The 13,419-nt window shown below is 39.9% G+C and overlaps 2 protein-coding genes across 3 annotated transcripts in view; both read left to right on the top strand.

Moving 5' to 3' along the window:
• Window positions 1-10,265, top strand: part of LOC111341647 (uncharacterized) — a 28,437-nt gene extending 18,172 nt beyond the window's left edge. The window contains exons 1-7 of one of the 2 annotated variants that reach the window (XM_022948617.2): window positions 4,577-4,890; window positions 5,460-5,639; window positions 6,050-6,308; window positions 7,765-7,940; window positions 8,424-8,656; window positions 8,939-9,197; window positions 10,040-10,265. In XM_022948617.2, coding sequence (XP_022804352.1) covers window positions 4,824-4,890; window positions 5,460-5,639; window positions 6,050-6,308; window positions 7,765-7,940; window positions 8,424-8,656; window positions 8,939-9,197; window positions 10,040-10,209 — 1,344 coding nt within the window. In that variant the 5' untranslated portion in view covers window positions 4,577-4,823 and the 3' untranslated portion in view covers window positions 10,210-10,265. Of the gene's footprint in view, window positions 1-4,576; window positions 4,891-5,459; window positions 5,640-6,049; window positions 6,309-7,764; window positions 7,941-8,423; window positions 8,657-8,938; window positions 9,198-10,039 lie in introns of those variants that run through there. The other variant, XM_088752307.1, reaches the window with a different exon arrangement.
• A 648-nt stretch (window positions 10,266-10,913) lies between these two features.
• LOC111341641 (uncharacterized) lies at window positions 10,914-12,854 on the top strand. Its single transcript, XM_022948612.2, has 2 exons — window positions 10,914-11,540; window positions 12,124-12,854. Exons 1-2 carry the CDS (start codon window positions 11,226-11,228, stop codon window positions 12,286-12,288), a joined length of 480 nt encoding a protein of 159 aa, XP_022804347.2. The 5' UTR covers window positions 10,914-11,225; the 3' UTR covers window positions 12,289-12,854.
• The last annotated feature ends 565 nt before the right edge of the window (window positions 12,855-13,419 follow it).

The following is a 13,419-nucleotide window of genomic DNA, read 5'->3' as shown; positions in this document are numbered from 1 at the left end:
CAAGGCCTTCGTTCAAGTATATAGAGGGTCGTTAAATCGCGGCTCCACTGTATAATGAAACGTAAACGATGCTGACGGTGAGCGATTTTTTTCCAGCTGATAATGCTATGACATTATAATCAGACTTTATGCGTGTGCTGAAAACAATATCTTTTCAATAATTTAAGATATTAATGGCTTTTTTTCTAGAAATTTTGACGAAGCGACGGCGATTGCTACATTCGGTATAAAACATGTTGTTGCTCCCGTTTTTATGGTTAAAGACACAAAAAAATCATAAAAGCTGCTTCAATTCATTGAAACATGGCTTAAATCAAATCTCTTATTTTAAGATCTTAGCCGCTTTCTTATGACCAACGGCTAAAAAAATCTAATTCAATTTCCTTTGCTGTGTTCAGCACAGTTAAGGTTTTAGATGAACAAACAGTCCCGAGACGAGACGGCAAACAATATTTTTTAAATCACAAATGCTTGTTTTTTTGTTTTGTTTTGTTTTTTTCTAAGGGGTGTCTCTCGTTATTTTGCATTAATAGTCTTTTTATATGAGACAAATTGTTGTTGCTAGTTTTTCCCCTTTAGCCGCTGTATAAGTTGTACTTCTTATTCTTCTTTAAATTTATTTTTTTTAATTTTTTTTATAATTATTTTTAAAATATATATATATATATATATGTCATATATAACTAACTGCAGACAGTACTGTTTCGGCCTTCTGGGCCTCATCAGTGCAGTGCTAATGCTAGGATGGAGGAGAACCAATATGGTCACCCCAAACGATCCAACCTTTGTGGTATCGTCTAAGTCATGCCAGAGTGCTCAAACTAGAGTACACTAGCGAGCATGCGCAATTGCAGAGCAATGACTCATCCTAGTTAGAGTGCTCAATTTGGACATGAAAGCAAAGCTTTGTATGCCAAAGAGCTATATCTAACTGCAGACAGTACTGTTTCGGCCTTCTGGGCCTCATCAGTGCAGTGCTAATGCTAGGATGGAGGAGAACCAATATGGTCACCCCAAACGATCCAACCTTTGTGGTATCGTCTAAGTCATGCCAGAGTGCTCAAACTAGAGTACACTAGCGAGCATGCGCAATTGCAGAGCAATGACTCATCCTAGTTAGAGTGCTCAATTTGGACATGAAAGCAAAGCTTTTTTTGCCGTAACTTCTTTTTTTCATCTGCATTTTTCCATCCGCATTTTCCCATCCGCATTTTTGCATCCACATTTTCCCATTACCACCACCAATTTCTTTCTGTGGACAGAATATTAGCTCTGGCGAGTGTGACACGATTGCTTAAAGTTTAACTTACGAGTAGTCAGGTAATTCGAACTGTTTCCAATATTGAATGTTTCTTTTTCAAAATAAATTCGTTTATATTGTATAATTCTTGCAAATTTTTATTATGTAAAGTTACGTATCATAGATAATAACGCACAACTCATTCCCTCTACAAATCTGAAAAACAAATAATGCATTAAGAACCTAACCGCCTTATGTTTGGTCTACCGCAGTTAAAATAAATATGTATACATAGATATTCAAAGATAACGAGCAGTCCCTCCTTTTCGGCGAAGTCCGACGTCAAGCACGTGGCGCTTACATCAAATTTTTTTCTTGGCTGATAGTTTTGTACTCGTGCGGCGGACTTCGCTCGTAGTCTACTAGATTCGTTACAAGTAAAACTTTGAATTGCTTTCTTTCTGACCATGCACGGATCCTTGAATGGCCAAGAGCCTCTTTAACACGTATCTCAAATCGTGGACATTTAGTGTGGTGGTGCCTCTTGTGTCGTATCGAATATTTCAGGTCTCTATTCAGGCCGAGCTATAAAAGCGTATGGTCTTGACATTCCCAAAAGGACCCGAAAATTGAACCTTCAATGGCAATGAAAATGTTGCCTTCATGACAATGCCTTGACTCGATGGGTTCACCCAATTTTGCGTGAAGCTGCCCGCGATATTTTCAGTTCATGTGTCAACGCTGAAGTGGTTATCCTCGAATTATAGTCATGATCTTGGACATGCGTTTCAGCAATTCATTTTGCTCAAAAAGTACTGAGGGAGTTAAAATAGTAGGAGATATATACATCCGCGGCAAGCATATTTTCTGTCCAACGAGAGCTAAAAGCGACAAGCTAATGAGAGGGGAAAGAGTACTAAGCCGCTCCACCTTCAAAATGTTTTTTTGTTTAAGTTGCAACTCTGGTACATTTTTACCAGCCTCAGGCTTTGTAAGACAATTTACTGGCCAATCAGGCCAACGCCAGACGTTTTTATCTCGATCGCATATGCATGCATTCAATAGAAGAAGTATTGACGCCTGTGTCCAAATCATGTTCAGAATGTGATGTGCTCTTTGAATGAACTCATAATGTAATGGTGATTGGTGAGCAGTACTGAGAAGACTTTGAGGTGTTCGTGCCACACCACACGTTTAAGGAACCAATGATAGGATGATTAATTATAGAAGTTCACATGAAAGGTGCCGATGCAACATTTATTTTGCTTTCTAGAGTAAAGTTTACTTTAGAAGGCAAAACAAGACAAATGTATGAACCTAACATGAGCTCGAGGTTCCTGTCTAAATATGAAAACAATTTTTTGTCAGGCATCCTAACGAACTTGTGGTAATTTGTCCACAAAATCACGGTAACAAAACACATCTTCTCCCTCCCCCGATAACAAAGCACGTCTCCCCCCTCCCCCAGTAACAAAGCACATCTCCCTCCCTTCCCCCGTAACAAAGCACATCTTCCCCCTCCCCTAGTATCAAAGCACATCTCCCCCCTCCCCCGGTAACAAAGTACATACCCCCCGGTAACAAAGCACATCTCCTCCCTCCCCCGGTAACAAAGCACATCTCCCTCCTCCCCCGGTAGCAAAGCACATCTTTCCCCTCCCCTGGTAACAAAGCACATCTCCCCCCTCCCCCGGTAGCAAAGCACATCTCCCCCCTCCCCCGGTATCAAAGCACATCTCCCCCTCCCTCAGTAACAAAGCACATCTCTCTTCTCCCCCTCCCCCCTCCCTTTCCTTCTCTTACATAAAAACCTCCCATTTAGAGGCCTACACTTTAATAACATAGCCAGCGATTCACTTTTCTTATTCGTTCTGATAAATCTTTTATTATTTTTTATATGACAATTATTTTATTTTAAGAAAGCTAAGACACGTTTGAATGTTCTCCGACTAACTTTGGTTGTCATTCTTGGCAAGAAAGCAGAGTATTAAGCGTATAAATTTACTATGTTCACGTGTGGTTACATGTATAACAATGAAACCATCAAACAGTTCCTGTTAGTCGATGATAGTTGACAAAACACTTAGTGAGATCGAGTAATTGTGAACAAATATGGCGCACGCTGGGTTCAGAAATCTCGGTGGCAATTAGAACTGTATTGAAGAGGATGGGAGTCAAAGATACTGGAGCCGACAAGCAGATAATGCGAATGAACTACGAGACATTACGCGAAATTGTGACGGTTATTTCAGTCATTTCACCACTTGCCGTGTCGATTTGAGCCCGTTCATGGCAAAACCGCCGACCGAAAAATTATCATCCTCTAACATTCACACCTTCAAACGGCAAAAACTATCATCAGCAATCACGTCGAATTTGAACATGTCCAAACTACATGATAGTTGATGTTAGTCGATGGCAGTGCTTGATAGTTCGTGTTCAAACGGGCGTGATAGCTGAAACTGTAATTAACCATCATGACCGTTCTAATGGGGCCTTAAGCCCCTAGTTAAAAGCCTCTGGCTATGGGCCCGTGTTTCTATGAAAACTGCACTAGTGCTATATCTTTTTAAGTATTCCCGTTCTTAAAACTGTGCCCAAAACTAAAGCTTCGGCAATACAAGAGCACGTCTACGAAGAAAGGTACTCCTCGATGCTGGATATTGTATTTTAATCGAACAACGATGAAAGAGTCCTGTAATACAAATAATGAGCAAACTATGCTAAAGTAACGACTTTATAGGCTAAGCATATGTAAACAAACATATAAGGGTAACCGCACAATACTACCATTAGTAGACTTACAGAAAATGAGCTAGGCGGTAAATTCACGCCCTAACGTTCGGATGATAATAAATAACAAAATGGCCGACCCTACTCGAGTCAGTTAGCGGTCTTAGCTAGTTCCTAGGCCCTGATGGCCAATGGGTTACTCTTCATTTCTAGATAATATTTCGGCCTGTAATTTATAGTTGGGAGAAGGTTGAGAGGAAACACTTTGGCCCCATAAGAATCTTACCCTCTTAGCCTCTGAGTCGAGCACCCTTTTGCAAACGTTACACAGCTGAAGCTCCTTGAAAATCTTTCTTCAAAAGTTGTATTTACCTTCGGTCAGTCCTGTTCAACTTGAATGCTCAGTGTATGTATCCCCAGATGGCCAACACCTGTTTGTATTTAACCAGTCTCTCCCTTTCGTATTTTTTTTCTGTGGTCTCCAGTGCTCCTCCTCCTAAAAAAAAAACCTACAAATTCGTTAATTGCATCTAATTTAACCTTCTTCACCTTTTGCCATCTATGTCCCGTTTTAATTCTTATTATGCTTTGTTTTTGTGATTCCCTATCGATCAAGTTAACATGCTGTAGCCTCATTCAAGTTAAAAGTAGGTTTGCATCTGACTGTGGCATTGCGGCTACAGTTTGTATATTTTACTGAGTAAACAAAATGGCTATAGTTTATGCAGCTATCTCTTTTTGACTGGCAACGTGAGTCAGCCTTTGACAGACGCTAGAGGAAACAGACCCAGATATAAATTGCCTTTATTTTTAGCTACTTCATCATTCAAACAGCTCTTTGCTCACAGAGATGAGTAACATTTTCTCGTTCATCGTAGTTTTCCTTTTCTCCATTGGCGTAACTTGGACACTCAGAGGTAATAGATAGAGACTTTTACAACCGACAAGTTAAAACACTATTCCTGTTTGATTCTTTGGCTTTTTTAGATAATTTGATGTGCATCTCTTATGCCTTTGTAGCTGAGGTTACACACCCCTCCTACTCAATTGCTTCGCATGCAACTTGTAGTTTAATCATTGGTAGTTTCGTTGCGTTGTGGATAGTGCGCAGTAGAAACTATCCCGAGGATCAGCAACGGGCTTAAGATAAGGTAAATGATTGAGAAGGCGCAAAGCAATATCAACTCCTGATACAATAGCTAATTAACAAAAAACCTAAAACAAAACCAAGAAACACTTAAAACTCGTTAACTTTTCCAAATTTCTTTTGGTATACGATGAAAAAAAGAATTAAATACATAAGCTCTCCTTACATCTCTTCTCAAAGCGTTGATGAACACTTAAATATTGTAGCTATTAATTGCATAAAAAATCGAGCAGCCATTACGTAAGCGTTTGAAGCTCTTCAAAAGATAATTTCTCCTTATTCAAAAGGCTTTTCTTTTCATCCCCTTTCAAAATTTTGCTTTTTTAATTTCATCAATAGTCCCCCGCTCGACGTTTTCCGGTCGCCAGCTGCTCGTGGGATACTGGGGACAAAACGGAGCGGGACCCGCAAATGGCCCGGCAAACTACGAAAAATCACTGCCTGAAGTGTGCAGGACAACAAAATACGACATCCTAGCTGTGTCTTTTGTCATTGTTTTTTTTGACCCGAGAAACAAAGGTAAGTCAGTGTTTTCTTGAGGTAACCCATAATAAGGCAAAATTTAAACAGAGGAGTGGAACTACTCCAAAATTCCATCGACGTTGTTAGTCTAAGCTACGTGTAAAATTATAAATCTCTTGCCACGCTCTAGAACAATAACGTAATGGACCTAAATCCATCAGGAATATGTTCTATTCGTTACTAAGTCTTAATCTCAGTCAACTATCAAAGTGCAATAAATCATAACAGGCCAGAACTATTTGCCAATCACCGAAAGAATAGACGGTTTCTGTATGAAGGCGAAGTTCTGATCACCCTAGCAGCTAATTTGAACCCTCAAATGCTGAAGAAGATCAAATCCTCAACATGTATCGTAGCAGGCATAGATTACTTATGAGACTTTTAAAAAGCACTGTTTCGTCCTTTAGGTCTTCCAGCGCTGAATTTTGCTTATCACTGTGAGACGTCCGTTTCTCCAGAGTATCCTTTCCTGTTGAGATGTCCAAAAATAGAGGAAGGGATATTAGAATGTCAGAAAAGAGGAAAGAAGGTCTTAATGTCCATAGGTGGAGCCACAGGGGATGGAACTCTACCCTCCGCTGACCAGGCCAGAGAACTTGCTAGGACTTTGTTCGATTTGTTCTTAGCTGTGGGAAATCGCTACCAAGACTTGCGACCGTTTGGAAGGTATTTGCAATTTTTTTTACAGTGCAACATAGCGCAGCAAACGTTTTTTGGTTATCTAACGGAAAGGCGGTGGGTAGAAAAATAACGTGCTGGAGACTGTGTTCGGGAGTATATTGCATTGTGTTCTTAGGCAAGACACTTCACTCTTACTGTTCATCGTTACACCCATGTATAATTACGGGTACTTTTATCAATATATTTCTGGTGGTTACTAGCTATGAAATGGTAACCTGTAGCTTTTTGTTAACTGTGATAGTTTCGAACAGTAATGAGCCACTATCCTCTCGCTTAAGATCTCAAGAGTAATTCTCTTTTCTTTCTGCTCTACATTTCATATCGTATTAGTTATTAGGCCCGGTTTAAACGTCGCATTTTACATGCGCCGAATCTAATACTAATTTAAGTCGACCTGAATTAAAAAAGTTCGGCATTTGATTTAAACGTCGCATTCAATTGTGCCCAATTTAATTGCCGAGTGCGAGTGACAGCTTCATTCCCAGACTCCGCTCTAAGTCCCCCGCCAATATGGCTAACAAAAATAAGGAGGATACTTTGTGTTTTCGGCGTTTATGCCTCTCAAGCACCATTTGCGCTCACAGGAAACGGTGACTTATAATGCAGATGGCAGTGCATCATCTGCTACCAAGAAGAAGACGGCTTCTGTATGTTTGTTCCCTTGTTATGCTTTTCCTATCGCAAAGAAATGCCATAGCACGTGTCCCAAGACCCCGATCGTGCCGTCGATTGATACGAAATGAAGGCTGGTGGCACAAGGTATTGACTACATATTCTGATGTTCGATTCTTTCCCGCCAGTTTTCTTTGTGCATGTCATGTACCATAAAACTGTTGTGTTATGGGTAAAATATAATTAAACATAATTTATGAATTAGATTCGGCACAGGTAAAATGCGGCGTTTAAATCAACTGTCGAACTTCAGTCGCATATTCGACTGGATCAGTCGAATCTTCGACTGAACTCGCATTTAATACAAATCTGCCGAATTTAATTGATTTAAACGTCGCATTTTACATGCGCTTAATTCGGCAATTAGATTCGGCGCATGTAAAATGCGACGTTTAAACCGGGCCTTAGAATCGGGTATCGGATCAAGTGTCATCCCCAGATTGATATTTCTCTTTATTCTCACCAACTGTCTGCCCGATTTTGAGCAGGTATTGCGAGAAGAATTACGTTTTTGGTCACTCTTGAAGGTGAATGGGTCAAAGGTGTGAAAACTTCGAATCTTTACGACTGACTTTACTATGAATGTGCTCGTTTATTCGACATCAAACGTTCGTTCCGCGAACGAGCAAAATAAGTTGAAAATTAGCTCAAGCTAACTCTATATGCATTGATTTTGTTGAAAAATAAGTTAGCCTTGCTTTTTAATGGAAGCAGTCAGATAGCGTAATCGGGCTTGTAGAGCTTCAAATTTTAAATTAACTTTTCCTAGTGCTGTCATGGATGGTATTGATCTTGATATCGAGGGAGGAAACAAGAAAAACTATGGGGTATTTATCGAGGAATTACGAACACTCATGGACAACGACCCGTCAAAGGGTTATCTGATCACAGGTGCACCTCAGTGCCCATTTCCCGACCATTTCCTGGGACCTGGGCCGGGAACTGGTAAGTACCAGGAATCACGTTTAGCGTTAGAAACCAGATAGGCATTGCATTGTTTGTCATTACAGTCATATCGATCCCAGAGGTGGACCAATGCCAATAAAGCCGAGTTAGGCCAGCATAACCATTCATACAGTCAACTTGATAGTTTCGGTTTTTTCCGTCGAAAACGCCCGCCACTATTGTACTTAGTTTGTGCTCTGTGGCTTAATTTAAAAACATGGCGTTCACGCCCATGCACGGCTTGATAACTTAATTTTGGTAGAACAAAAAGTTCATGTCAGCTTAGTGCACTTCTCATGTCTTCAAAATCACACTTTGAACATTTTAATCAATCAGTTTAAGAAATGAGTTTCTGCTGGAAACGATTCAATTGTGAAGTCAACTGAGACCTTACAAAACTAGTATTTCATTCAACAAAGAAAGTAAAGATAAACTACACGTACGGTGGGGGACCCAATTTTTTTAAACGAAATTCTTTTTAAGGCCTGGAGGAAGCAGGACATCTTGTGGACCATCTTTACATTCAGTTCTACAACAATTACTGCCACACCGGTGCTGGTAACTGGTTCACTGACACTTTAGATAAGTGGCTGAAGTTTGCTAGTAGCAAGACTCCACGAGGACCGTTGATTTTTATCGGACTACCTGCGGCTACAAAGGGCGCCAGTGGTGCACATTTCTACAGACCACCAGCTGAGCTGACCAAGATGTATCAGGTACGTAAAATTACCTATTTTATTTGGAGTAAAAAAAGCTGCAAACGTGCGCCTTGTGGTTGGTCTAGAAAACTTGCAGTAACCTCTCAACTAATCCAATCAAGATGCAAAATTAGTGATGCAATTCACATCACTCGCGGTTTTTGTGCCTCAGACTTTTGTATTGCTTTCATTGCATGACCGGGGCAAATTTACCAACCTGTATGCGCAAAAAAAAAGATTGAATAAATGTTACACTACCATATCTTCGTTGATTGTCGTACAGCCTTATACCTTTCACAGGCCGTCAAAAACCTGCCGGGCATCGGTGGAATAATGCTTTGGGACGTCTCCTGGGATCAAAACAATGTTATCAGTGGACAACGATACTCTGAGTATGCGTTTAAGGAGCTTGGCGGCGCCATCTTGCCTCCTGCAACAACCTCAGCGCCTCCTCCGCCAGTTAGTACACAGGCTCCTCCTCCTCCTCCTCCGCCAGTCAGTACCCAGGCCCCTACTCCTCCCTCGCCAGTAACAACTCAAGCACCACCTCCACCTACTGGTATCTATACCATTTTTGTGCAACTTAGTTTATGTTAACTTTTCCTTGAAGCGCAGAGTCGAAAATTTGATCAATTTAAATAATCTTAATCTGAGGATTACAGAAGATGGGATGGTTAAGAATGGAGTAAATTGGTAGGGATTGAAAATGAGAATATTAAACTTGATGAATTCCAGCTAAATTGTCAAGATAGATAAACCATTATTTAAGTTCTTTTCAATTCGGACACCATCTTTATTACATACTGAGATTTACACTGTGAAATACTATCGTTCGTGTGATTTGACAAACGATGCATTTTCACAGTTTTTCTTTTTTTTTCCGATGCATCGTATGTGCGCGCTTTCCATGGAGTAATCTCTATTTACTCCCGGTTTCTGTTGAGAAGACAATCCTTGTAGAAGCAGTTGACGTAAGCTATACATATGTTTACAAGGGATTGCCTGGCCACGGTTTATATTTCCCTTTTCTCATGCGATAAATTTGTATGCTTACATCAATATTTAACAATTATTCGCCTCAGGTTCGGTGAATATCGTCGAATAATTCCCTTGACGAAGTCGAGGGAATTATTCGACAATATTCACCGAACCTGAGGCAAATAATTGTTTCAGTATAATTTCAGAGCTGAACAACAGAGAAATTTCTAAAATCACAACATTTTAGTAACGTTTATTAACATTTTATTTTCACATTTTATATAAACCGCGTGGAGCGGTTTATATAGCGTCATATAAGGAACCACTCGACCTATTAGATTGCTGGAAACTCTTTGCTCAGCTCAGAAATTATACTAAATAATAACATGCCTCCCATCCTTTTTTTTTTCTCCTTAAACACAGGTCCATTCTCCTGTGAAAGCGCTGGTGATGGTCTTCACCCAGACCCTAGTGATTGTTCCAAATACATCCAATGTTTTGGCGGACGGCAGTTTAACCAGTCTTGTGCAGGAGGCCTTCTGTTTAACCCGAAAACAAAAGTGTGTGATTGGCCGCAAAACGTGCAGTGCTGATGTACAGCAGCTGATGATTGTCTAAGCGGGATCAATAAAAGTACACTGTGCTATTATACTGTTGTCATCTTTCATGAATATGAAACACTCTCGTATATAGCACTTCAGTTATCTCCTCCTCCTCCGATAACTTTTTCTCCCCTTTTTCTATCACGCAATCGAAGTAACAAGATTCTGTAAAAGGGAACACCACTGTTTCATGATTTTCTCCGTAACATGCAGTTTAATTTTGCTATAAGGGGTAGCCACCAGTTGTTTGATACTTATTCTTGCTAATTCGTACCCTGGATTGCTTTTAACACTGGCATTCATTATCTAGCCATCGCTTCCATTTAGATGTGCAATATCTAAGGAAGTACTTGCTGGGTCCTTTAATTAAGTAAGAGAATACATTTTCCCTGTTATATAACGTGATAAAGCCACACGGCGGGATGTTGAGAAAACACGAGAACAATTCATAAATATAACTTTCCTCGTGCTCTCCCAACATCCCGCCTGGCTTAATCACATTATATAGCCCGGAAAATGTGTTCTACTGGTTCTATGACATAACTAGTTGTCACCGATCAAATGCAGGCTATATCACTTGGTAAAGCACACACTTGGAAACTGAACTGAGCAATCAGACGATGCGTACTATATTCATTATGTCGTAAAAGGTCGAACAAGTAGAACAAAAAGATCGAATTAACAGTTTTGACAAGGAAAAAGTAAAGATGAAGGACAGCTTAAGGTGGCATGCTCGTAAATTGCCCATCTTTCATGACAAAAAGTATTTTCTGTAAGAGAAAGGCAATTGAATTATGAGAAAAAACGGTAAACTTCACTTGTATATCCACCGGATGCACTTAACCAAAGGTGAAAGAGATAAAAGCTAACCTATTCAGCATTCGATTCATGATTTATATGCGCATTTGCAAAATTAAGGGTCACATTGGTAAAATTGATTACATCTAATTAATCGAAATTGAGCATTTTCGGTTAAAAAGTATTTTTATCACCTCCGTCAGTGGAAGATGTTTAACAACTGGATATGTTTTAATTTGTACGTTGCATCAATGCATCAAATTATTTCAGCAAACTATCCTGTCGTACAAAATAACCGCGTTTTAGTCGGTCATTCTTTCAAAGAGTTCTACACCTCAGACTGGTTCAGCTGCGTTCAGTCCTGTTATGACGAACCAGAATGTATCTCATACAACTACCAGAGATCAGGGAATTACATCGATCTGTGTGAATTGAATGACAGTGGAGTTGAGGCGCTCTGCGACAGAGATAAGTCACTTATCTACTCATCCGGCTTTGTATTTCAACAGATCAGAGAGACTAAGGTACATATTCCCTGGTTTAATTTTAATTTCTATTGCCGTAAAATTGGTCGCCTCAATTGTAATGAAGCAACAAAAGATTTAAGAAAAAGAAGAATGTGAGAAGATAGGAAAGGCGTGAGCCTGGAACCGCATCATTTTGAGAGAAATTAAAAGTAAACTCAGTTGTGTCCCTTTTAAGATAGAGGTTACTGCGGCGGCACAATACGGCATGCTCTTGCTATAACAACGCGACGAAAGATTTCGTTTTTAGTTTATATTTAGCCTCCACCTCTTTTTTGACTCATCCTTATGGTTTCTCAAATCCCTTTTACACCACTCCAAAATTGACATCATTCAGTATTTTAGGGATTTGCGTTGTTTATTTGAACAAAAGCAAAAGGAAGGCAAAGATGCCGCGGCCAAATAAAGCGTAAAGAATTTTTCAAAAATAAAAACCCCAGTGATCTCTCCTCTTTAAAAATTTTGACCAAGCTCTAAGTAAAAGAGTGATGGTTTCTTATATCAGCTGAAGATGACTTCTTCGTTCTTATAAATAGTATTTCTTTATCTCGTGTTAACTAAAACCTTTTCGTTTAATCGACAGTTGTCCAAAGATGATTTGAATATCCAACACACTGGATTAATAGTCGAGCAGTCAACGGAGTCAACTACAGCGACATCGGCAGACATCGGGACACAAGCAAACTTGCTCTCGCCTCTAATCAAATCACCCATTGATTCATATTCAAGTGACAAATCCAGACCTTGAGCTAAGGGCGAGGGGGAAGGGGAGGGAGCGGACGGGTTTTTATCTTTTTGTGTGTACAACAGTTGGCTTTTTTTCCTTCTGCGATTTTTTGTTTATCCAAAATAGGGAAGGCGGCACCGCCGGCCCCTTCCCTTGATCCGCTTCTGTATGCCTAAGTAGCACCAGGCCCCCAGCCCCAAAAAGCATGAAAAAATAATAATCACCTGAGCAATTAATAGTTCCACTGATATGACTTTGAAGCAGGGGACCATTCGTCAGCGTTGTAAACTTTAGTGTTTGACACAGCCCGCGAGAAGAGCATGTTTTCTAGCGATCGAGTGATAATTATTCGGTTTGATTGTTAATGTTGTCATAATGGATTGGTAAGATGGAGAAAAACCTGACACACCTCAAAGAGGTGTATTTGGAGGAGAAAAAATAACGGGAGTAGGGGGGAAAGGGCAAAAAGTGAAGGAGGATGGGGTGTTTCGCTTACTAACTTTATATGGTGGCTACAACAATCCGTCGTAATGATAAGCGCTCACTCGCCAGTAATAAACGCCTGCCATGCAGGCTGTATTTTAAAACCACTTTGTCTCTTACTGGTGACATCAGAGGATATTGAGTTCCTTCCAAGCCTCATATGAATTGTAATCAATGACATTCGAATTGTGTGATCAAAGTAATGAACTTAAATTAGAAGGTACAAAGAGAATTCTTTATTTTTGACTAAGAGCAATAACAGTTGCAAAACGTAAATCGTTGTGTGTTACGCAGCATCGCAATTCGTGTACCCAACACTTAAAAATCAATTAGAGACAATGACAATTCTTAACCTTTTAACACTGGCACAACAGTAACCTCATTGGCTCGTCCATATACCTTGCTATTGGCTGTCTCCACTGTAATGGTATATTCTGAGTTCTCGTGAAAGCCAACGATCTCCAAAAACCGTGATGAAGCTTTATTTCATGACTTGTCGCTTTTTTTGTGATTACTGATGTAATATTTGGAAGCGCCATCCTGGGCGTAATTTTTAAACTGATTGGGAGAGCCTGACCGGACGTTGCAGCTTGCTTTGATGTTTGTTAAGCAAGAGAATAATTAGCTAATCGATCGGGCTCTCTTTTTTCTTTTTCCATTTTTTTATAA

This window comes from Stylophora pistillata, chromosome 3 (genome assembly GCF_964205215.1).
Source record: "Stylophora pistillata chromosome 3, jaStyPist1.2, whole genome shotgun sequence".
Lineage (NCBI taxonomy): Eukaryota > Metazoa > Cnidaria > Anthozoa > Scleractinia > Pocilloporidae > Stylophora > Stylophora pistillata.
This window is presented reverse-complemented; position numbering and strand designations above follow the sequence as displayed.